This window comes from Rhinopithecus roxellana, chromosome 2 (genome assembly GCF_007565055.1).
Source record: "Rhinopithecus roxellana isolate Shanxi Qingling chromosome 2, ASM756505v1, whole genome shotgun sequence".
NCBI lineage: Eukaryota > Metazoa > Chordata > Mammalia > Primates > Cercopithecidae > Rhinopithecus > Rhinopithecus roxellana.
Window position 1 is genome coordinate 7,109,900 of NC_044550.1, and position 23,800 is coordinate 7,133,699.

General features: G+C 43.4%; 1 protein-coding gene across 1 annotated transcript in view; it reads right to left on the reverse strand.

Moving 5' to 3' along the window:
* UNC5C (unc-5 netrin receptor C) overlaps positions 1-23,800 on the reverse strand; it is a 382,951-nt gene that overhangs the window by 13,238 nt on the left and 345,913 nt on the right. Inside the window, exons 13-15 of the mRNA XM_010385580.2 lie at positions 21,302-21,535; positions 4,690-4,839; positions 2,559-2,723 (exon numbers count right to left, since the gene is read on the reverse strand). Coding sequence (XP_010383882.1) covers positions 2,559-2,723; positions 4,690-4,839; positions 21,302-21,535 — 549 coding nt within the window. The remainder of the gene's footprint in view (positions 1-2,558; positions 2,724-4,689; positions 4,840-21,301; positions 21,536-23,800) is intronic.

A 23,800-nucleotide genomic window follows, 5' to 3' on the forward strand; every position in this document is an offset into this window, starting at 1 on the left:
TTGTCTGTCCTCTGTACCATGTTTTCTTTTGGAGATAATGAGTAGCTTCCTGGTTACTCTCTCTGCACTTTTCTATGAAACAAACAAAAAAAAGAAAAAAAAAATCTTTTATCATCTTTTACATTTGGACATTTGTTTGTGCCAATACAGTTAGTCTTCCAGACATTTTCCTTCTTAAACTTCATCTCTGTGAAATTAAAGCCTTTGTCTCTAGTTAAGGAATCCCAGGCTAAATCACCCAGAGACAACTGGCTGGCCCTTGAAATAATCAGAGTAGATGTCACGCACAGCCTGGTCTCTGGGGTGGGCAACAGGTCCTCTGTCTTGACAGGACAGGCCAAGGGCTGTGTGGCTATATAAATGACAGCTGGTGAGTGCTTTGGGTGGTGGGTGGCTGGAGGGAGGGGCAGCATATTTCTGGCAAGTCAGCTCATTCCTGAGAGATGGGACATTGGAATGGGAACCCCAGCCTCACTGCCATCTTGCCCTGTGACCCTAGGAAGGAGCCCTGTTCAGAAGAAAGAAACCACAAATGGAGCCTTTTCTCTACTTGTTTACGGTTTGTCAATCATCTTGTACCCTTTCTTGGAGGTTTTGATGAGGATCTGGGTCGCAGAACTCTCCAGAGTCCATTGTTCTTCAGTGCAGAGGCTTCCTCTCCAACGTCGGTACCCCCATCCACACTCCCTCCTCTGCGCACCCAGCATCCGCATTCAAATGCTAAGCACAACAGTGGGATTCAGTGACCCAGAAGGAAAAGCCACAGAGTGCCCCTTAATCCCCAAAGTCATCTTGACTCCGCTGACTTCTTCCCCGCCCTCAGTTAAATATGCTTGTCTGTCACACATGGGCAAATGCCTCCGACATGACTGAAGGCTGGTCTCTTTGAGCAGACTGAGGCCACGTTGCAAAAGAAGTAATCTTTCCTCTCTGTTGCCACAAGAAAGCAAGCCCTTAAATTGTGATCACACTATGCAAAACTGTCCTTTTTCTGAAGGGAGGTGGCAGCCCTGGTGGGGGAGAGCACAGAGCAGCTCTCTTTCATTTGTGGCTGCATCTGATCCACCTTTTTAACACACAGCCAATGTTCATGCGGAACAGAAAGCAAGCATCAAAGGACCAGACCTCCTCACCCCCCTCCAAAATTCCACAGCCTTTGTTGTCCCTGGAGCTGAGTGGTTATTGAACTTTGCAGACCTGCTGGGCCTGGAAAGTGAAAACACCCTCCCGAGCCAGCAGGGGTGATTCTGTGTGCCTGGGAGATAGGGCTGCGCATCCGAAGGCCTGGCGGTTGCCATGGCACCCTGACACCGAGATCATTCCTTATGAATGTCACCGGGGGCTGTGACTAAAGTTGTTTATGAGTCAAAAGTCTCATGAAACTACAGGAGGAAATGATGACCGCACCTCGGCAGGTTGTGGGAAAGAAGAATGGAGTGTCGTGAAAGCTGACACGCTTTTCTCCCCTCTCGGTTTGCTAAGGAAGATGGTCTTTAAATACATGTGGAGCAAGACAAGCTGAACATGCTGATATTTCATTCGTCACTGTGCATGACACAACGAGGGAGAGGTAGTATTTTAAATCATATACTGGCCCACTGTCGTTTTCACATATGACAATCTTGTGCTTTGTGGCTTAGCACGCAGCACGGGGCTTGAGCTCCATGAGGCCCCAAAGAGGCTGCCTTCTGCCCATTTGGCTTCTTCTCTTCCCTTTGTTCCTCCCATGTGAAGGGTTATCACTTTTCAAGGCTTTGGATCCAAGGTAACAGATAAGGAAGGTCGTGGGTTCTTACTCTTTCCTTAAGAAGAAGTTTTAAATAGCAGTGATCGCTATTATTTCTGTAATATGGACAGAGGGAAATGGCCAGCCTAAGTGTGTGAAGATCACAGCAAAGGAAGGCAAAGCTGATGGCCACGGCCGGGGGGCGGGGGAAATATGGAGATTCTACTCTATTTCTGGCATATTTCCCCCACCCCGGAGGAAAGTGTATCTCTTTTTATATTTAGAGAATGATATATGAGAAAGGAGATCAAGAGATTTCTCCTTTCTTCCTTTGAATGGAGAAAAAAAGAGAGAAGAAGAAAAAGGGAGCAGAGAAGCCCCTCTCCCTTCTTCCACTCCACCCAGCAGCACGTGATTAGGGGAAAGGGAGGAGAGTTGCTGAGAAAGTAGCAGAAAGGGAGGAGAGACAGATGGAGGATGGGGGACATGACACACTAAGGGATGCATGGGGAGAAGCTACTCCATGTGCACGCTCCTTAAATTAAACCTTTACTTGAAATTCAGATCTGTTTTTAAAAGTTAGAACATAATTCTTAAAATTCATGTCATAAAAATTAAGACTTGTTTTTCAAAAAGGATCCCTTAATATATATTTTTTCTACAGCTAGCTTCCCTTGCTCATTAAAAATATTATTCTGTTAACAAATAGGATCTATAGAATGCTTTTGAGGACTTCTATATGGCCTATATTGAGATACCCTTTTAGCCCACACCCTCTCTCCTCCTGAGGGTCGCCCTCTCCCCTGATTTCAGACAGACAGGATCTGCTTACCTCTGACACGGTGCAGTTGAGCTGGAAGATCTGCCCTTCTCCTTCTACCTGCCGCACACAGAGTTTGCAAACCAGCTCCACTGTGTTCAGGCTAAATCTTTCCAGGGTGAAGGTGCAGTGCAGGTTTCTTTGAGACCCACTCCAGACATGGTAAAAAGGAATTTCCTAAAGGATGTAAAAGTGTTAACCACAATTGAAGGACTAATACCCAAAATAACTCTCAGTATCACCCCTATGGCCTCATTTAATCCTCACAACAGCCCCATGTTTAAGTACATCCTGGCCCCTTATCACATGAAAAACTTGAGGCCCAGAGAGGTTCAATAACTTACCCTGAATCACACAGCAAGTAAGTAGCAGGGTTGAGATTTGAACCTAAGGAGTCAGCCTCCAGAATCCATGTACCTAACCAGTCTGTCACATGTCTCTAATTTACAACAAGAGCCATTGTAAATGATTAAAAAAAAAAAAAAAAAAAAAAAGAGTTTATACAATTCCCAAAATAAAACTTGCACACACCAGTCATTGCTCATTAAAAGAATCCCTGTTGTGACATTCTGGAGAAAAGCAAAGAAAGTCTAAAGGATACTGCACTGATGCTGCTCCCTTTCATGCTTACATCCTTCTCTGCCCAGGACAGGGGAAGCCAAAACCCACTGCAGTTGGAAACTTCAAACTCAATTAGCTGCCACAGAGAAGTTCTTGGCACCAAGCATCTAACAGGCTTTAATTTTCTAAAAGTCTAGACCACCTTACAGAGCCTGTCCTAGAATCTGTTTTCAATAAAGGAAAGAAAAGGTTGCCACATAAAAAATGGGAGAGCATGGCGGTAAAAAGCGGTGGCTTCGGAGCCAAATCCAGTACAAATGAGAACTCCTTATTTCGTTTACTTGATAACCTGGGGCAAGTTACTTAATCTTTCCATTGCTCAGTTTTCCTACCTGCAAAAGAGTAAACAAAGAGTTTCTCATTCATAGGTCTGCTGGGGTTAAATGAGATAAACCAATGTATGAAGAGAGTGTCCAGCAGATGGTAAGCATTCAGCCAGGCTTAGCTTTAATTAATATCATATTATCATTATCATTAAAATAGTATTTTCTTATAATTGTATAAAGGAAATTACTTCTAAAATGGGGAGATTTGTAGAATTTTATGGCAATTGCAACACAGAGGAAAGAAGAAAGCAAAGGAAGAGGTGTACTGAGTAAGTCAGAAGCCTTCTGTCTCCATCAAGGACTGAGCTGTGCATAGAGTCTGGCATGCAACCTCCATCAAAGCTCACGATTGTTAACAAACCAGTAGGCTTGTTTCCCATCATTCATGTGCAGGAACTTGACCAATGAGAGTGAGAATGGAGCCAGAATGTCTTCCCTTCAGTCTTCCAGTATGTTCATTGACTTACATCAGGAAATAGCTACCAGTTCAGCGGCAATGCTGGGGTTTGGGTTGAATTTGCATAAAAATCAACATGGATTCACAGCTCTCTAAATATGTCTGCCGCTCCTAGGACTGTATATGAGGCTTGCAATCCCATCAAAGAGGTTTTCTCAGAGCACAGGCTGACGGATGGAGGAGGGGAAAATTCCTTGAGGGTCTTGTGATTTTTTCCCCCAGGTATATACAAATGACACTTGGGATCCGTATTTTCTTGTCTGTTATTTAATAATATCCTGTTTGGGTTTTACTTTTACATGCTATTTCAGTTCTCCAAAGTAGGGCTCCCTCTAATTTTTCAATGTAAGGGTACTGGCCTAGGAAGGCTGAAGCCTAATTTGTGTCCCATGGAATAAAAATGTCCTTCTGTTTGTTTCTGTGAATGCATTTGAAGCTGTTTTTACCCATTGATGTGAACATTTAGTATGAAAATGAATTGAAATGATGGATTTGGAAGCCTTTCATTTATTAAAAATAAAACAATGATAGTACATTTATTTAAAGGAGGAATTTTTAAAAAGCATTCCTTCAAATGTGTCTATATTTCTCAAAAATCCTAAATAACCCCAAACTATTTTGGAGAAACAAGTAATGACATATGATTAATTTCAAGGAAGGGGATTTCCTATATCCATATAATTTTAGACCTTTTTCTTAGAGATGTCTCCAGACCTTTTGTTCGACTTGGGAACCTTACCTGATATTTAGCCAGCAATTTGCTCTTCCAGAGGGAATGGGCGATATCGTGAATTGACAGGCGCAGGTTGTGGGTGCTGCCTTTAAAATGAAGAGCCTTAGGTTCTTCTAGGAGCTGTCCTCCCATCTGTCTCTCAAGATGTAAAACTTCCTATAATGACATGCCCCAAACCCAAAGCACGTTATTGAATTGCATCACTTCTGTCAGCTCTCTCATTGAACACGTTTCTTTACTGCCTCCTGAATGGCAGACGGAACTTGCGCAACACCGTGAACACCCACTTTTGCAGCCTTGAGACCCTCTAATTAAAACCCCTCCCATTTTGTATGAGACCAGACCCTAATAACAAACTAGGTTTTGGCAGAGTCTACATCACACTGTTGTGGAGTAATTTCAGTACAGTTTACCCTTTACCCACTGATGAGTGGGGGATGTAATCAAGTCAGGGGAATAACATCAGAACTCAAAACCAGAGAGCCATCAATTAAAGAAAAAATAGATAGAAATGTAGACGAACTGATAAGAAGGTAGATTTTCAATCAACTTTTACAGAAAGGGACAAATAACTAGAAGAGATACTTATTCCTTAGACTTGATAAAAGCAACCAACAAATAAAAAATTAGAACCTGTTTTAGGCATTTAGTTCAATCTCTTGTAGTTTTTTCAAGTACAGAAATAAAAACATAAAAATTTTGCTTAAAATGATGTATTGCATAATTCCCAATTATTAAAACAATTTAGAATATGCTAATTATATATTAAAGGAAAATATTCTGATACAGATTAGGAAGGTTTTTTTAAACACCAAATATTGAACTGAACAGTTACTCCAATTACATTTTCAAAAGAATACTTTATTTCTCGAGAATTGTGACTGATGAAAAATTTGCTACATAATTTTCTTATACTATACAGATATAACATAAAGACAAATTCTATATATGCTTCCATTTCTCAGGCTAGTTAATGGGAGTTAATGAAGCATTTCCAACTGCAGCTGAATTATCCAAACAGCCTGAACCATCCCTATGCACGTTACTCCTCTCATGCCTTAAAAGTTTTAATGGTACAAATACGTAGGAAATTTGTGACCTGTTTTAAAATAAGGGTCCAGGAATATATGGATTTTAGGAAAAAATCAAAGCAAAATATAATTTTTTCTTTGGTGGTATTTCAATAGAAAGCAGAGAGTTCAGGAACGCAGGTGTTCATTCAGACTGTAACATGCATGGATTGGGGACCCTTATTTTAAAACGGATCACAAATTTCCTACGTATTTGTACTCACCAAGCACAGGTGGGTCGCAGTGGAGGATTTCAGGCATGGGAACCAGATTGCCTCATATTCAGAAAAATGCATCCACCTTGCATTTGTTGCATGAATTCTAACCCATGCACTTGTAGAGCAGTAAGTGTGGTGGTTACCACCATCATTGATTACATGCAAACAGCTGATTTCAAGATGTTGCGTTAGTGGTTCTTAATATCTGTCATCTTTGGGTGAGGCCACTATTCTGAACTGTGCAAGCTGCTCAAAGGTGTAAAAAAATATTAGGATAATGTGGAATGTGGTTTCAGACAGGGCGTCCTCTAATTAGTATCTAATGGAAGAGATGAGGCAATAACACACTGACATAGACAAGTGTATGGTCGAGCTGCCTGAGAGTACTGACCTGCTACTTAATGTTGCTGGCTGATGAGTAGCTATGGCTTGTGACAGGAGCCCGAGCAGTCAGCCAGCCCCCAGCCACAGTCAGCCAGACACCTTGACACATGTGTTGTGTCATTGTCCCCCTAGTCTGCTGTGCCTGAGCTCAGCAGGCTCCGAGGGTCTCCCGTAGGCCACACAGACCCATCCAGCCCTGAGTCACACATGCTCCTCACAGAACGTGGCACACCCCACTCCATGACACCCCACTCCACGACACCCCACTCCACGACAAGAATCCAGCCATGTGGAAGTGGAGAAGAAAAGTGAGGGTTAATTGCAGTTTCTTCTGCTTCAGCAGGAAGGCATAATGAGCTTATGTTGATCATGTTTGGTGTCTAGTTAGCATAATAGAGAAAGCTGATGTTCCCAGTGAACCTGGCACCTGACAAATTCTAAAGCTAAAATGATGTTTGTTTATAAGCCATTAGAAGAAAAGAAACATAATTAGAAATCTTTGAGATTACAGTCATGCCAATCAGTTCCAGCTTCTTTCCATACGCCCTAATTACCTAATCAAGACGTCTAAAGAGCAATCGATAGTAATTATCTGATTACTATAGATCTTCATTATGTCGAAATTATCTCCCTGGGATGTCTAAAAGAAGATGCATTGTATTCCAGGAGGTAATTGTACCCAACAATGTATAATCCACACCCCATTCCTACAATCAACATAGACTGCCAGAGGATATGAAGAGCATTATCAGTTTTCTTGGCAGGCAGGACATTGAAAACAAAAAAACCCAAACTGCCTATTGGCCATGACCTTGAAGTCAGGAAATCCAACACGGCATTTTGAGTGCAAACTCTTCATTGGAGTCAGCCCAAGAATCAGGCTCAGTTTTTTGTTTCTTCAGCAACGATCTCAAAAGCTCACGGTAAAGAATTCTCCCTAGTGGGGAAAAAGTCTAGACTGGCTTGGAGGAGCCCTGTTTTGGACAGAAAGTACCAAGTGCCATTTTAAAGACAGTGGGACCACAGAACACACTACTTCCACAGTCTTAAGCTCGCCATTTCTCCATCACCCAGGAGAGACACAAAGCTGCAGCACAGAGGTGGGAGGAACCTGACTTTTTTCTCCCTTCCACTTGGACATAAACCCTGGGGAAAGATAAACGGCTCATCAGGACACACCCATGCTTAGAGCAGAGGCCGTAAACATGTTTGCCAGAATAGTCTACCAGTCAAAACATTGAGCATGCATATTTATAAATTACATATCTCTATTATTGGTATGTTAATATATCGCATTAGAAAATACACATCAAATTTAAAAATACATAAAATCCTGTGTTACAGTGAAACCCCATCTCTACTAAAAAATACAAAAAACTAGCCGGGCGAGGTGGCGGGCGCCTGTAGTCCCAGCTACTCAGGAGGCTGAGACAGGAGAATGGCGTAAACCCGGGAGGCGGAGCTTGCAGTGAGCGGAGATCCGGCCACCGCACTCCAGCCTGGGCGACAGAGCGAGACTCCGTCTCAAAAAAAAAAAAAAAAAAAAAAAAATCCTGTGTTAATCTATCTTAGCATACAGCTAAGTACTCATAGTGTAGTGTATTTTTTTTGGTCCCAGTGGTTCATTGGGCCTGGGGTGTATAAACTCCGTGTTGGAGACTGCTGGCTCAGACAGCTTGTCCTTTCACTAGTACCTGGGGAAGAATCCAGCCCAGCAGTGAAGGATTCAGTAACCTCACCACACTTAAACTTAACACTCCTACCCGCAAAGTGGCAACTGGTATCATTGTACTAAAGATGTTCATGACATAGGAAAGCATAACAGAAAAAAGGAGAAGACAACAACCAAGGTGGGAGTTAAAGAGATCTCAGTCAATCATCCAACAACTCCTGGGAAATGAGTATAATCTAAAACCACACAGGACTCATCACATATGGCAAATCTCAAATAGAGTTTTGTATCAGATGATAGAAGAAGCAAGCCTGCCTGAAAGGCTAATCAGGCTTTGTCTTGTGTTACCATTTTGAGTGTTATAACTTGAGAATTTCTCCAGCAGATTCCCCTTAAAAATATTCTGCAACTTATACTTCACACAGCTTGATTTTCTGAATTCCTTGCACATGATCTCATTTTGGTTATTTATATGATACAGATATGTAAGAGGACAGAACAATAATATACAAATCAGTAAGACATGGTTTTACAGTTCAAAGTTTTCCTCTGCTTCCTCTTCCTGGGAACATTCATTCAACATCAGTGAGACACATTAGGCTGCCAGGAACCATATCAGGTCTGGAGCACAAGACAAGTAAGTCCCTGTCACTGCCTTAAACTGCCAGTGGGCTAATGGTCCATGGGTGTTGGGGGGTGACCTGTAAACATGTAACCACAACACAGTGTGCTCAGCTCTAAAACCAATTCCAGACAGGCTGCTTTTGAATCACAAAGGTTAGGATATTTCACACACCTTAAAAAAGAAAATGAAGAAAATATATTTAAGGTCAAAAGAGTTGGGAAGACTTAAGAGAAATATCGTGACCCTGGAAAGAAATGCTATAGTAAGGATGCGGATCATCTGGCCTCTTTGTTCTCAGAAACCTGAATGTCAACTTCCTTTGCAGAAGTTGTCCTTTCTACTGGGATTTCCCCACCTCAGTGGCCTGGTCTGGCTCTAGGTGAATCCACCTGTTGCTTTGATCAGCTTGCTTTGCTTCTGTGAGAAGGGAGACAGTTTCTGACTTCCTTTTACAGTTCTTTTTTCCAAATATTTTTAGAGACCTTGCTTGCTCTGCAGCCCAGGCTGGAGTGCAGGTGGCGTGATCATAGCTCACTGCAGCCTTGACCTCTGTGCTCAAGCAATCCTCCCACCCCAGCCTCCCAAGAAGCTGGGACTACAGGCTCATGCCACTGCACCTGGCTACTTTTAAAATTTTTTGTAGGGACAAGGTCTTGCCTTGTTGCTCAGGCTGTTCTTGAAATCCTGAACTCAAGCAAACTTCCCACTTCAGCTTCCCAAAGTGCTGGGATTACAGGCATAAGCCACTGTGCCCAGACCCCCTTGTACAGCTCTATCTGCACTCCTCTAACTTTTCCTTGCAAATGACACCCTCAAGAGTAGGTCATCAATAATGGTGTCTGTAGCCCATGCACATCTACACATGCGAACCGTCAGTCACCAGAAGCAGGCCATCTGCCTCAGAGCCCAGCGTCCGCCAGGGATCTGAGCAATCCTGTGGGAGGGCCTCTTTCCCCACTGCGGGCGCCGCCTCCAAAGCAAACTGGCCAGCCCTGAGTGAGGGCTGTATTGATTCAGGGAGCCTGTGAGGGATTGCTCCAAAGGCAGGGACAAGAGATTCCACAGTAGAAACAAGCAGCTTTCACAATAACCAATTAAACCAAGACATTATCCATGCCAAGCCATTAGCCTGGGCCACTTAAGAGCCACAATAAATCCAGGCTGTTTTAAAGGCTTGTGTGCACAAAGGAGGCACCTCTGGCCTGTACCCAGAATGCTTCCAGGCTCTTAGATGAGAGGATCTCCCCTTGTTAAGGCCTGACAGAGAGGCAGGGGGGAGGATACATCTGCCAGCCAAGACACTCCTCCACTCTGGCCTGTCCAGCCCCCAAGATTCCCACTCTGCATTATGTCCAGGTTAGATTGCCTCTGCCTCATCTGCTTCTCTTGTTCTCTCTCCGCCTGTTCCTTCTATGCCTGGGCAAATTTCCATTAAGTATCAGGCTCACAGCTATTGCTCACTGGGAGCCCCCAGGCAACAGAGTGGCATATACTTGGATGCTTTGAAGTACATCTATAAGAGTATGACAAGTCTGCCCCCAGGGTCCAGGCTGAAGCTGAGTTACAGGGCCCTGCAAAGTGGTGATTTCGTGCAAAAAATTGTGAGGTGCTAGGGCCCCACAGCAGGTCTGGTAGGCTAGTGCTCCAGACCCTGGCTTTGTTGCCTTCACCCTCTGCTCGCCTCCCCACCAACCCCACTTTGTGCTCACCCTCCTCCTCTATTCACCTTTCTCCCCTGCTCTCCCTCCTCCCCTGCTCACACTCCTCTCCTGCTTGCCCTCCTCCCCTGCTCACCCTCCTTCCCTGCTCACCCTCCTTCCCTGCTCATCCTCCTCCCATGCTCACCTGCTCCTCTGTTCACCTCCTTCCCTGTTCACCTCCTCCCTTTCTCACATCCTCCTCTGCTCACCCTCCTCCCCTGCTCACCTCTTCTGCTCACCTCTTCCCCTTCTCACCTCCTCCCCTGCTCACCTTCTCCCCTTCTCAACTCCTCCCCTGCTCACCTTCTCCCCTGCTTACCTCCTCCCCTGCTCAACCTCCTCTCCTGCTCATCCTTCTCTCCTGCTCACCTCTTCTGCTCACCTCCTCCCCTTCTTACCTCCTCCCCTGGTCACCTTCTCCCCTGTTCACCTCCTCTCCTGCTCAACATCCTCTCCTGCTCATCCTTCTCTCCTGCTCACCTCTTCTCACCTCCTCCCCTTCTCATCTCCTCCCCTTCTCACCTCCTCCCCTGCTCACCTCCTCCCCTGCTCACCTTCTCCCCTGCTCACTGTCCTCTCCTGCTCACCTCTTCCGCTCACCTCCTCTGTTCACCCTCCTCCCCTGCTCACCTCCCCTGCTCACCTCCCCTGCTCACCTTCCTCCCCTGATCACCCTACTTCTCTGCTCACCTCCTCCTCTGCTCACCCTTGCCCTGCATAACAACTTGCCCCTCTCTCACACCACTGTCCCAACATTACACCACCTTCTTCCTCAAGGCATGTGTTATGACTTCCAGTTTTTCAAGGGGCAATTATGTTATTTGTGGATTATCTAGTCCATAGCTTCTTTCTCTCCCTCTCTGCCTCTGTCTTGTTTTCTCTCCAACTACTTTTCTGTCATTCTTTCTTTCCCTTTTTAGAAGCAGTACAGGCTACAGAAAGGATGAAAGAAATGATTAAAGTTAAGTTTCATATAACCCACTGAAATCTCTCTTGAAGAGAAGGCTGGAAGGCGGTAAAATCCAGGTTGTGTTTCACTCTGCTAGTTTTTTGGGGTTTTTTTGTTTTGTTTTGTTTTGTTTTGTTTTTGACACGGAGTCTCGCTCTGTCGCCCAGGCTGGAGTGCAGTGGCCCGATCTCCGCTCACTACAAGCTCCGCTTCCTGGGTTCACGCCATTCTCCTGCCTCAGCCTCCCGAGTAGCTGGGACTACAGGTGCCCACCACTGCGCCCGGTAATTTTTTGTATTTTTAAGTAGAGACGGGGTTTCACCGTGTTAGCCAGGATGGTCTCGATCTCCTGACCTCGTGATCCGCCCGCCTCGGCCTCTCAAAGTGCTGGGATTACAGGCATGAGCCACCGTGCCCGGCCCTAGCTTCTTTCTTTATATTGTTTCTGGATGTTATTTCTCTAGGCAGTCTTCATGTTTGAGAGAAACACAGAACCACGCATTGGCTGGATTTACTGCTGCCTTGAGGCCAGGCCCCAGCAGCAGGAGCATGAGCAGGTGGAGGTAGATACTGAGGAAAAGTGGCTGAGATCGCTACACGGAGAGGACAGCACAGAAGGCAGGAAGCCAAGCAGCAGACAGCCTCGCACTCTGGCTGTTTTTTGGTTTGGTTCGGCTTTCTGGCTCCTGGAGATAGAACCGCTCTCCATGCTGGAGCCAGCACAGGAGGCTGAGTTGTACTGCAGCAGTGCCCCACCTTCACCTTGATTCTGGGATGCAGACACAAAGAACAGACCAGCAAACGTGCTGCATGCCACTCATGTGAAACCTCAAAAGGCCAGCCCTCAATGACTGTGCTGGCTGGTGTTTAAAAAAAAATCACATCTGCCATTTCATGGAACCTGCCTTTCTTCTGTTCATTCTTTAATCCTGTGTGGAAAACCTGCCCTTGTCATTTGGGGATGAGAAATCTGTGTCTTTGCTATGGTGGCTGTCACTGCTGTCTCTGTCATAGCTGTGGGGGTCTGTACTCCACCAAAGCAGAGGCCAAAAAGAGTGGCCATCCTTCTCTCCTCTTCCCTGCCAGCTTTTCAGCGACGCTGCTCTCAGCCCCCCACGCGCTGTCTCCTCCTCTCCGGATTTCGGGCCTCAGGCTGCTGAGCCGGGCAGTGGAGAACATCTGACTGTCAGCCCAGCCTCTCCCACCTGCTCGGGTCAGTGTCCCTGGTGCCCGGCCTGGCTTTGCTCCTTTCCCTTCCTGTGTTCACGCCAGGGTGCTCTGCTCTCCCCCTGAGTTTGTCTGCCTTACTTCTTCCCTAATAATACCAAGGCTGGACTCTGGTGCCCATCTGCAAACATCTCCCCGTCAAGTTGCTTCGTTTCTAGGGCTCTGCCTGCTGTTCCCACAGCTGCTGTGGCCGCGGATGCTTGGTCTGAGCTGCCACTTCCAGCCTGCACAGTCAGGGCAGTTTGTGACACTTTTAAAGCCAAATGCCAAGGGGTGACACTCATGCAAGTAGCGTGTCACTTGTCTGCCTCTGGGCATGCTCTTAGGGAAACAGTTCTCTCTCACATCTATGTATTAGGAATAGGACTTTTTAGGTTTTGCTAGGACTTCCGAAGTCATCTTGTGTTTCTTTTCTCCTGTTAACATGTTGTTTTTAAACTTCTGTATTAGTTTTCTACTGTTGCCATAAGAAATCACCACTAACATAGTGACTTAAAAAATAACACAAACTGATTATCTTACAGTTCTGGAGGGTGGGAGTCTAACAGAGTTCTCATTGAGTTAAAATCAAGGTGGGTCAGTGGGGCTGCCCTCCTTTTCAGAGCCCCAAGAGGAGAATCTGTACTGGGTCTTCTCCACCTTCCAGAGGTTTCTTACATTCTTTGGCTCACGGTTCCCTTCCACTGTCTTCAAATCCAACAATGACAGATTTCTCTGAGCCTTTTTCCACAGTCATATCCCCTTCTGACCATAGCTGGAAAAAGTTCTCCACCTTCAAAACCATGTAATTAGACCGGACTCACCCAGATGGTCCAGGATAATCTCCTCAAATCACACAATCATATCTGCAAAGACTCTTTTGCCATGTAAGGTAAAATACTCACAGGTTTTGAATATTAATGTGTAAACATCCTTGGGTGGTGGTGGGGGGGGGGGGTGTTACTCCGCATACCACAACTTCTGTTTTCTTTCTTTCTCTTTCAAAAAGTAAGTTCAACATGGCAAGTCTTTTCTAAGATATATGATAGACCCAGGACCAGATTTCATAAGAAGATGATAAAAAATAGGGTAAATTTAGAGGCACCAAAAAGATCCCTGTGACTAAATGTCTAACCAACCAGATTGCTACCAACCCTGAAACTCACCTCACAGTTAGATTCCAGTTAGATTTAATATCTTCCTTAAGCCATTATCTTCAAAATGCCACTGTAGTCTATATGCCCACCTAGGCATGGAGAACAGTGTCTGGTGTCTATTTTGTGCCAGGAGATTGAATAACTTTGATCTCCTTTAGAACTTCAAAGAGTCCTTGATGTAGACCAAATTACTGTCCTAAGAGGTCAAATTCAGTGAGCAGGGCCACCAAGCTGCTAAGTGGCAGAGCCAGTCGCAGCAGCCAGCCTGACTCCAGCTTTCCTGTCGTACCATGCTCCCTCCCATACACACAGCAGCCATGATGCACTAGGAACCTTTAATACATGTTTTGTTGTTGGTCTCTAATACACATGTTGCACATATGAATATATTAGTTTAACTCCAGAGGCCAGGATCCTGAAAGTATACAGGTAAGGCTATTTTTGAGGTTGTTTGTGGGAACTATAAGAATAGGTATGGATTCTTACTAGGATAATTCCAGGGAGGATCGGCCTTAGAAGACCTAGAAGAAGCAAGCATGAGTTCAGAGTTCAGTAAGGTCACAACTTGCCATGGAGGAAATTCCAGGAGGACAGCAGTGAGGAAGGTGACAGGTAACAGGATAAAAATATAACCACCTTCTCCCTGTAACAAGCCACGTCTGACTGTCCACGACTGTGGCCCAAGAACATGAGCATCACACAATTCTCAGCTAGACTTCAGCCAACCTCCTTTCTCTCTCTTCACCTTCCAGTGTTTCTTTCATTCTTCTCTTCTCTTTTCACATAATACAATCTTTCACAGAGTTACTCTATTACAGTTGGGATTAGGGCACATGAAATTTATCCAAAGAAGATCTTCTCCATGCCCCATGAGTCCATCAAAAAAAAAAAAAAAAAAAAGCCAGGTTATGTTAACACACATTATTTGGTTTGTATCACATATACATTTGTCAGAAATTCAATAAACATCATACACTGCCCATAATGTATGAAAATAACTCCTTTTTTATGTTCTGAATCTCAGAGTTTAGTATAAAACCCTTTATTCCAAAAAGAGACTCTCATGTATTGTACCCTTTGGATACTGGGACAGAAATGACTTATTTCCACATAGATGTATGTTTCTCCATAGGTGTTTTTAAACTTACTCCAAATATAACCTTGCTCTCTGTTAATTGTTGGTCTATTTATACTAGGATTTAAGTCTTTGCAAATAATGAAAGGAAAATACCTTTTTCATTAATCACCTGAAGACGGGGGGGAGAAAGAAAAGCTCTGATACACCAAACTCAGCCTTTTCAATAGACTTGACCTCTCTATTTGAATTGATTCCAAACTATTCTCACAATTCTTAGCATCTTTATCCTTTTATGTGAACACAACTAGAGCATTGTTCCCAGTGGTCCTTCAAGCACATGCACAGGAAAAAGCCCTCCTGAAAGGTATAAAATAATTCCACTGTCATCCATCAGCCTTGACTTCTGCTCTGGTAGTCACTGCCAACATGCTAATTCTGTATCAGTGCTTTCAAATTGCTAAACACAGCTTTTAAGTTTCAGGTGACCACTTTGCCCCAAGGCTTAACAAAACTCTGGAAAATTGTTACAAAAGCTGCCAAGCTCAAAGAGGTGGGTAGGAAGAAGAAAAAATGCATCACAGTTGCTTAAGACTGACTGCATTATCCATCCATATGGGTAATATAAATAAATGTACAAATATATATATTTATGTATTATATAATTATATATTTATATTTTATATATTATATGTAATAATATATCTGTATAATATATACTTATATAAATATATAATATAATCATACATTAATATAATGATCATATATATAAATATTTATATATATTTTATATATAATCTATATTATGTATATTTAAATATATAATATAAATATATGTATTTATATTATATGTATATATTTATTATAATATAATAAATAATATGATAAATATATATTATATATATTGTATATATAATAAAATAATATATAATATATATTTACATATAATATAAATAAATGTATTATCTATCCACATGGATAATATAACCACATACAATAAAAAGTGATAATTAATATTCTTGAAATACACAGCTCTAGACATCGGGGCAGTCTTTTTGCAATAGCTCTCCTGGATTTATTCCCCAAGAATAAGTACTCCACTGGGCCTCCATCTCTGCCCTAGTCCAGCATTTCTGTGGATTTTTCTGCAATTTATAAAGAATCCCCAGCACATGGCAATTACTATAAAAAAATATCAAATGCTGGTAAATGCAGCCTCAGGCATCATTTGCTATGCTGAAGATGGAGGAGGTCAGGAATTGAATTAAAGCACAAACAAGGAAGCAGAGATCCTTTTCATCAGAGTCAGATGAAGTGAGAAGAGGCTGAAATAAAAGGTTTGAAGGATAGAGAACGGCAGCTGGGGGAGCTTTCATTGAGTGGTTAGATCACTGCTAGGCACAATGTGGGCTTTAAAACAGCCAGTGACTTCCTGAGAGCGGAAGAGACCTGGAAGAACTGCTGTGGGAATCGGGGTAAGTCAGGAAGAGCTAAATAAAAGGAGTAAGGAGAAGCAGGGAAGGCATCCCTTAGAATAGATACCTTGAGAGTATAATAGACCCAATCAGAAATGTATGATTTTTCATAAAAACTCATCAGCCTGGAAGTAGAAGTAGCGGGCTTGTTCAGTGGAGGGTATCTTTGGTTATTGAAATTAGAAAAGCCTGCAGCAGCTCATAATGACGAGAGTGTGGAAGTAAGTTTGCTGAAGATGTGAGTAAGAGCAGGGAATGGTTTATGGACTGGGAAACTGCAGCAGGTTGAGGGAGCCTCCTTTTTTTTTTTTTTTTTTTTTTTTGAGATGGGGTGTCACTCTGCTACCCAAGCTGGAGTGCAGTGGTGCGATCTCTGCTCACTGTAGCCTCAGCCTCCCGGGTTCGAGCAATTCTCCTATCTCAACCTCCTCAGTAGCTGGGATTACAGGGGTGCACCACCACACCTGGCTAATTTTTACATTTTTAGTAGAGACAGGGTTTCGCCATGTTGGCCAGGCTGGTCTTGAACTCCTGACCTCAGGTGATCCACCTGCCTTGGCCTCCGAAAGTGCTGGGATTACAGGCATGAGCCACCATACCTAGTGAGGGACCCTCTCCTTAAGAACAAAGGGTAGCTTCCATGCACCTTGTGGAAGAGAGAGATGGAAGGTCAGATGGTTGTGGTCAAAAAGGGGGAGTTTGACAGGTGGAGATCTTGGCAGTAGAGCAGTTGCTAATGAAGATGAAATCCAGAGCACATCTCTATGAGTGAATAGATAATGTAAGATGATGTGAAGGCTACTGGAATAAGTTTGGGTAGAGAGACTGTGATTTAAGTCACGACATTGAATTTGAGAGAATGATGGGAATAAAATGGATGGAAAGAAAGACCACAAGGCAAGTACTGCTAGGGCGGGATCCACAGAGGTCTGTGCAAAGGAACTGAAGTGGGCATGAGCAGCAGCAGAACCATCCAGCCTGAGCAGTGAAGAGATGCCCCAGAAAGGGTCATGGGGTATGAGAAGTACTGGTACATCACCTCTTGGCCTTGGGTTAGTTAGGGGGTGCAGTCTTCACTAGAGGTATTGTGAGGTGTTACCAGGAAGATCTACTGGCAGTTAATGATAGCAGGTGGAGGAATGGGGGAGGGAATGATGTAAGGTTGTAGGAAAGTTTGTTCTTAGTAGAATTTTAGTCTCAGAAAGATTTGGGAAAGTGTTTAGGATAATAGCTCTTAACTTGGGTGGCACAATAGAATAACCCAGGGAGTGCTAAACAAAACAAAACAAAAACAACAAAAACACCCCAATACCCAGACCAGTTAGATCCGAACCTGTGGGAGTGAGACCCTGGAGTGAGTTTTTATAAAAGCTTCCACCTGCTTCCTCTGTGCACTGAGAGTTCCTGATTTTGGAAGAGCATGAGGATGAGTCAGAAGGAGGGCAGGCCTGAAGGAGGAGGAGGCCTTCGGAGGGACATTGCAAGAGGAAGTATTTCTGGGCAACAGTGGTTAGAGAAGCAACGAGATGGGAGATAGTATGGTGGGAACATTAACAGGGTGGCAAGAAGGCAGAATTTTAGTAATAAAGGGCTTTTTGAGCTAATCAGCCCGAAGTTTCCAATTCAAGCGTGGGTGTGAGGAAGAGATGGCGTGACTGAAATAATCGTCTCTTTGGTATGTTGGAGAGGCCATTTAACTATAAGTAGGATTTTGGTATTTCTGCATTATTAAAAGGCCATGAGGTGCAAGAAAGCCTCATCCATTATTCATGTTTGTTTCAGGCTAAGTGCTAGATCCCCAGATGCTTACAATTTATAAATGTCTGTTTAGAAAGCATTGACCACGATACAGACTGCTCTTGAGTTGTTTTTGCTGCTTAAACCTGTTCATCAGTCTTTCTCACTAGTGACCATTTGTGTCTTGAGTTCACTAATTATAATAATCAGAATTATTTTTATAAAATATTTTATTTTTGCATGTATTTGTGTGTGTTTGTTGGGAAGACAAGGTGCCTGGGAAGAGAACTATGTGTATGAATATAAAATATGTAAATCAAACACTTCAAATATGATGTAGGTCTTCTATGTATGCTTTTGCAATGATTTTTCTTGGAACTGTTGAAAAACTTTGCCTTAATCAGACTCCATAGCTCCCTACAGATACCATTTTCCCTAATTTAAACCTAGCATGATTCCTATCCTGACAGTGCTTTGGATGTATCACATTTGCAAGGAATATAAAAGAAATAACCTTAAGCTTCACATTAGAGATGTGTGTTCACAACTTTTATTCAACATCAGAAAATCCTACAGACTTGACTATCAAAATTATATGCACTGACCCAGAAGGTCTCATGCCTTCCCCAAGACCATGCTGGTCAAATCCACCACGGTAAGGAGATGATGGCAACAGGCTCGTAGCTCACCTTCCTGTTTCCACTCGTGCCCTCTCCAGTCTTTTCGCCTGGAGCCTGCTTCCCAGGGAACCTATCTTGGAACACTCAGTGTTCATAACCAAGCACTACTCTCTGAACAGAAGCTCCAGATGGAAATACCCTGATATTCAGAAAAACTTTCTTTCCTTGGCTTCCTTGACTCATTTTTCTTCCATTTCTATTCCTAATCTGGCTGTTTATCCTTCTTTAGCTCCTTTGCTGGCTGCCCTTCCTCCTCCCTTGCAATGCCAGGGCTTTTCCTTGGTCCCCAGGCTCTAGGGTATGGGTCTTCAAGAAACTTCACTTAGGGGCAGAGCAGCCAGGCTGTAGCCAATTGCCTGGGCATGAAGCCTGCTTTCTCCACTTAACAGCTGTGTGACCTAGAGCAACTTACTTAAACTTGCTGTGCCTTGGATGATACATCTATAAAGTGGAGATAATGGTGCCTTATAGATCAAATGAAGATTAATGAGTTAATATAAAATATTTAGAATTTTGCCTAAACATACAGAAGCTCTCAGTCATGTTGATTATTTTTATGATTATCTTCTCCCTCTACTGTCTCTTGATATTCTCCCTGACCACTGTGGATAACAATTATCAACATAATGTAGGTTTCTGAATCTCTATTTCAAGATCTGCTCTCTGTTCAGAGAACCATATCTATATTTCTAACTGTGCCTTGGGCATCTATTATAGATGCCCAATTCATACCTCTAATTCAGTATTCCAAAAGAAAAGGCACAGTTATGGACTGATGTCTGTGCCCCACCCCCAAATTCACATAGTGTAATCCTAATCCCTAGTGTGATAGTATTAGGAGGTGAGGCCTTTGGAAGGTGATTAGGTCACAAGGGTGGTGCCCTTAGGAATGGGATTAGTAACCTTGTAAAAGAGATCCCAGAGAGCTGTCTCCCCATCTCTCCACCATGTGAGGACACAGCAGAATGTCAGCAGCCTGTCACCCAAAAGAAGGTTCCTCACCAGAGCCCACCCATGCTGGCACCTTGATCTCAGATTTTCAGCCTCCACACTGGAAATCTGGGTTGGAACAGTGAGAAAAAAAAGTTTGTTGTTTAAGCCACGCAGTCTGTGGTACTTTGTCAGAGCTGCCCAAACTGTCTAAGACAGGCACCATCTCAACATGCCAAGGCCTCCTGCCCCCTGAGTTTGCTTCTATGACTTAGAGGCAGGAACTTGACCTTCTGCTCCAACCCATTGAGCGTTCATCATGGGATTCTCAAAAGGCCACTTGAGCAGGACCTTTTAGGCTTGTTCTCTTCATCTCACTGCCCCATCACCATCCAGCTCCATCACCCGTTCCTGCATACTTTGACTCACCTTTTCACTGAAGTCAGGCTGATATTTCTAACATGTATTTTCAATCATGCCTTTTTTCTGTTTAAACCTATCCAATCCCCATTAACTCAATAACTGAATCTCAACTTCTCTCTCGGCCGTGAAGGTCCATCTAGACAAAATTCTTATCTTACCAGAAATAATATGCCTGTAGAGAGTCTTTTTTTTTTTTTTTTTTTTTGGAGATGGAGTGTTGCTCTGTCGACCAGACTGGAGTGCAGTGGCACCATCTCGGCTCACTGCAACCTCTGCCTCCCAGGTTCATGCCATTCTCCTGCCTCAGCCTCCCGAGTAGCTGGGACTACAGGCACCCACCACCATGCCTGGCTAAATTTTTTGTATTTTTAGTAGAGACAGGGTTTCACCATGTTAGCCAGGATGGTCTCCATCTCCTGACCTCGTGATCCACCCACCTCAGCCTCCCAAAGTGCTGGAATTACAGGCGTGAGCCACCACGCCCGGCCAAGGGTCTTTATTTATTGTTTACTTCTGTGTTTATTCATGCTATTCCCTCCACCTAGAAATCCTGTATTTTTCCCTTCACTGTTGCTGGTCAAAACCTAATCCTCCATTAGGGCCAATCATCAAATGTTAGCTCCTTTTCAGATTTCCTCAAAGTAATGATGCCTCCATCTCCTGAGCTCCCACATAGCACTTTGCATGTCAGCCACTGTGGCATTTCTCACCCTCTGACTTACCTCCTCAACCTTGGCATACTTCTTTTATTCCTCCTTTTATATCATAACTTCTTCAAAGGCACTTACTATATCCCTTAAAGCTTCGAATGGGATAAAATGGATGGCAATAATCACACCAGGAATTAAGCTCATTTATTCTGCAAAGCAGCAGCCTGTTGTCAAATGCTAACCCGCTCCCTCATAGCCCTCATAAAAAGAATGAGAAAGCATATAAATGAAGCAGCACACCAGAGGAACATATAGTGTGAGCAATTATGCCAATTCCTTTTATAGGAAGAACGCAGCTGAGATAAACATGGAAGCAGATTATTTACCATCCACGGGTCTCGTTGCCAAATTCTTCTAAATTTTTCATTAAAAGAAATCAAGGAAGGTAAACAAAGTAGCCCTTGGGAGGAATCAGTTTAAACAGCTCATATATCCGCATGGCCTCAGAGAAATGTCTATCTTTTTTAACTGCATCCTTTGGGGCCAAACACATGTGTCCACACCCTGGAGTGCACACACACAGCCACGTCTCCAGGTGTCCACAGCCGTGCAAAACCTTGGCTTCCAGGTGAAGGTGAAGAGGGCAGGCTAGGTGGGAGACACTTACCTTCAGGGCATCCTGGGTGTCATCCAGACAGTAGACTCGAATGCTGTACTCCAGCGAGGAACAACACAGGGGCCCAAAGATGGCCAGCTTCAGGCGCTTCGCAGCCGCTTTGGTGGTGGAATGCCCGACCAGGGCGTAGGTGCTGAGGTTCTCTGTGAGGATGTGGCAGGCCTCTGCGTCCAACTGAATGTAGCAGGGGGTGGTAAAGTTTTCTTCCCCGACCACCACCACATCCTGGGGGACAAAAAGGAAGGGCCGTGGCTAAACCACCCAGGACGCATGCCAGCCCCCAGGGATGGTGGTGAATGGCAGTGGGTAGAGCAGGACCTATCCTTTACTTGGCCTTTTTCTCTCTCAGATTTTACAATCTGTCTGCTTAAGTTCTTCATCATTGTATCTCTTTCTACCATTGTCTTTACACTGAGAATATTCTTTATTTACATGTCCTTCAGTTTGCATCTTTTGATCTTCTAAGAATCTACATTTTCCCTAAAAATCTGTATGTGTGAAAAGAATTAGATAAATTAAGGAACTGTGCAATGATATATTAATATGCAATTCTACTATGTTCTTTCAAAACTCATCTGACAGTTTCTTCCTAAAGAAATACACTGCTTTTTCTAAGTAATCTTGACTGTCAGGTTCTGAGAAAAGCAAGACATGACAAATTCCATGACACATAAGATACATTTCTCTGTTACTTTTTATGTGTCATTAAACAGTCTACTCTTTCAGACATTGAAAACATTTAGCATGAAATAAAAATAAATGGAAGTGATTTTTATTTAAAAAAAAATAGTTACTAATTCTATTAAGCTTTGATTCATCTATATGGTTCAGGCCACAGAATACATTAGCCGAAAGACCACGTATGGGATGCAAAAACCAAGGGCTGGGATTCCGAATGCATCTTGGGGCAACCAGGTAACAGAGGCATGTGAAGCAGGCAGGGCCACAGACAAGGAGGAATGATGGAGCCTGTGGCGAACCAGAGCACATGCCTATCTAAAGAGCTCAGCCTCTGCTGGGCTTTGGCTTATGGCTGCTATGCAGGAATGCAGGCCAAGTATGGACAAAGCCTCACATGTTCCAAGACAGGCTGGAAGTTCAGATTTTAATGTGAAATCTTCCAACTTTTAATTAACTCAAATTTAAAAGAAAATTTCAGGCAGGAGAAATCCACGCATGAGCATGAGTTAGTCTCTGCGCTGTCAGAGACAGAGTCAGTCAGTCTCTCTGCAGGGGCAGGAATCATGTCGACTTTGCTTCCCACTGTATTCCAGTGGGCCTGGCTCAGGATGAGTGTCCCACAACCATTTGCTGAAACAGTGATGAACACTTTGTTATACATTTAGTTCAGAGGGCTACACAAAGATGTGAAAGAGGTCGCCACCTAGGTTATTATTCATTAGGCCTTGCAACATGATCTGAGCTATAATAAGAGCTGTGTTTTAATAGCATCAGTGAAATAATTTCTTCTACTGAAACTATGCCCCCAGAGGAAGCCTCTAAAAAGGAAAAGAGAGAAAAAGCTCAGAATCTCCAGGTTTACTTCAGTCCCAAAAGGACACCTGGAAAGAAGCTGCTTTCTCCAGGACGAAGGAAACCCTCCGGTATCCCCTAGTGGTGACATGGTACAGAAAGCTCCCTAGAAGACGTGGCCAAAGAGTAACGATGCCCATGTCCCAGTCAGTCACAAGTACAAGGGGGCTTTCATGAGGACTGTCCTCTTCTACTTTCCTCATCTGCTCAGTTTATTGTTGCTGTTGTTGTTATTGTTAGTACTCAAACCCAGAAATGGATAGGAAGGGAATCATGCAAACAATTTAGGATCACTTTGGATTAAGACAGGGATGTTTTTCAGATACATCATCTGAAGCTTAAAGAGAATTAAAGTTAGATCTGGTTAAATCTGGTCCTAACTCGGCATAAAGTATATTTATTTATTTATTATGTACGTTTTGGCAAGTAGTGATCCCCTGATATGGTCAAGAGTAGAACATGCCCATAGGAGGGAAATCCCAGTGAATCCCAGGGATGCTCTCGTACTCTTCTACATCTAATACAATATTTTCTTAAAATATTAGGAGCTGGAATCTTCATGTGTATCTTTTCTAAAATTTTTTTCCTAAAAAATTATCATAAGTAATCACAAAGCATATAATATATACTTTGCATATTATAACTTCCTATTTTATATGTTTTACATTTTATACAACTATAAATATAAAGTATAGTTTTAAAATTATTGAATATTTTTGGATAAACAAATTACTGAAATATAGATGCTAAGTGGGGGATTCTAATATAAAGAACTGGACTTGTCTTTAAGAAGTTATGATGGCAACAGTTGCAGAGAGCCAGAATGCTGCGGATTTTCTTCCTTCTAGTGGAGCTTTGGAGACATACCCTTTCTGTTTCTCAAGTTTAAGTTCACAAGAACTATATCCCAGGTACATGTCTGCAAGTGCCTAACATTTTCTGACCCAGTTGCAACAT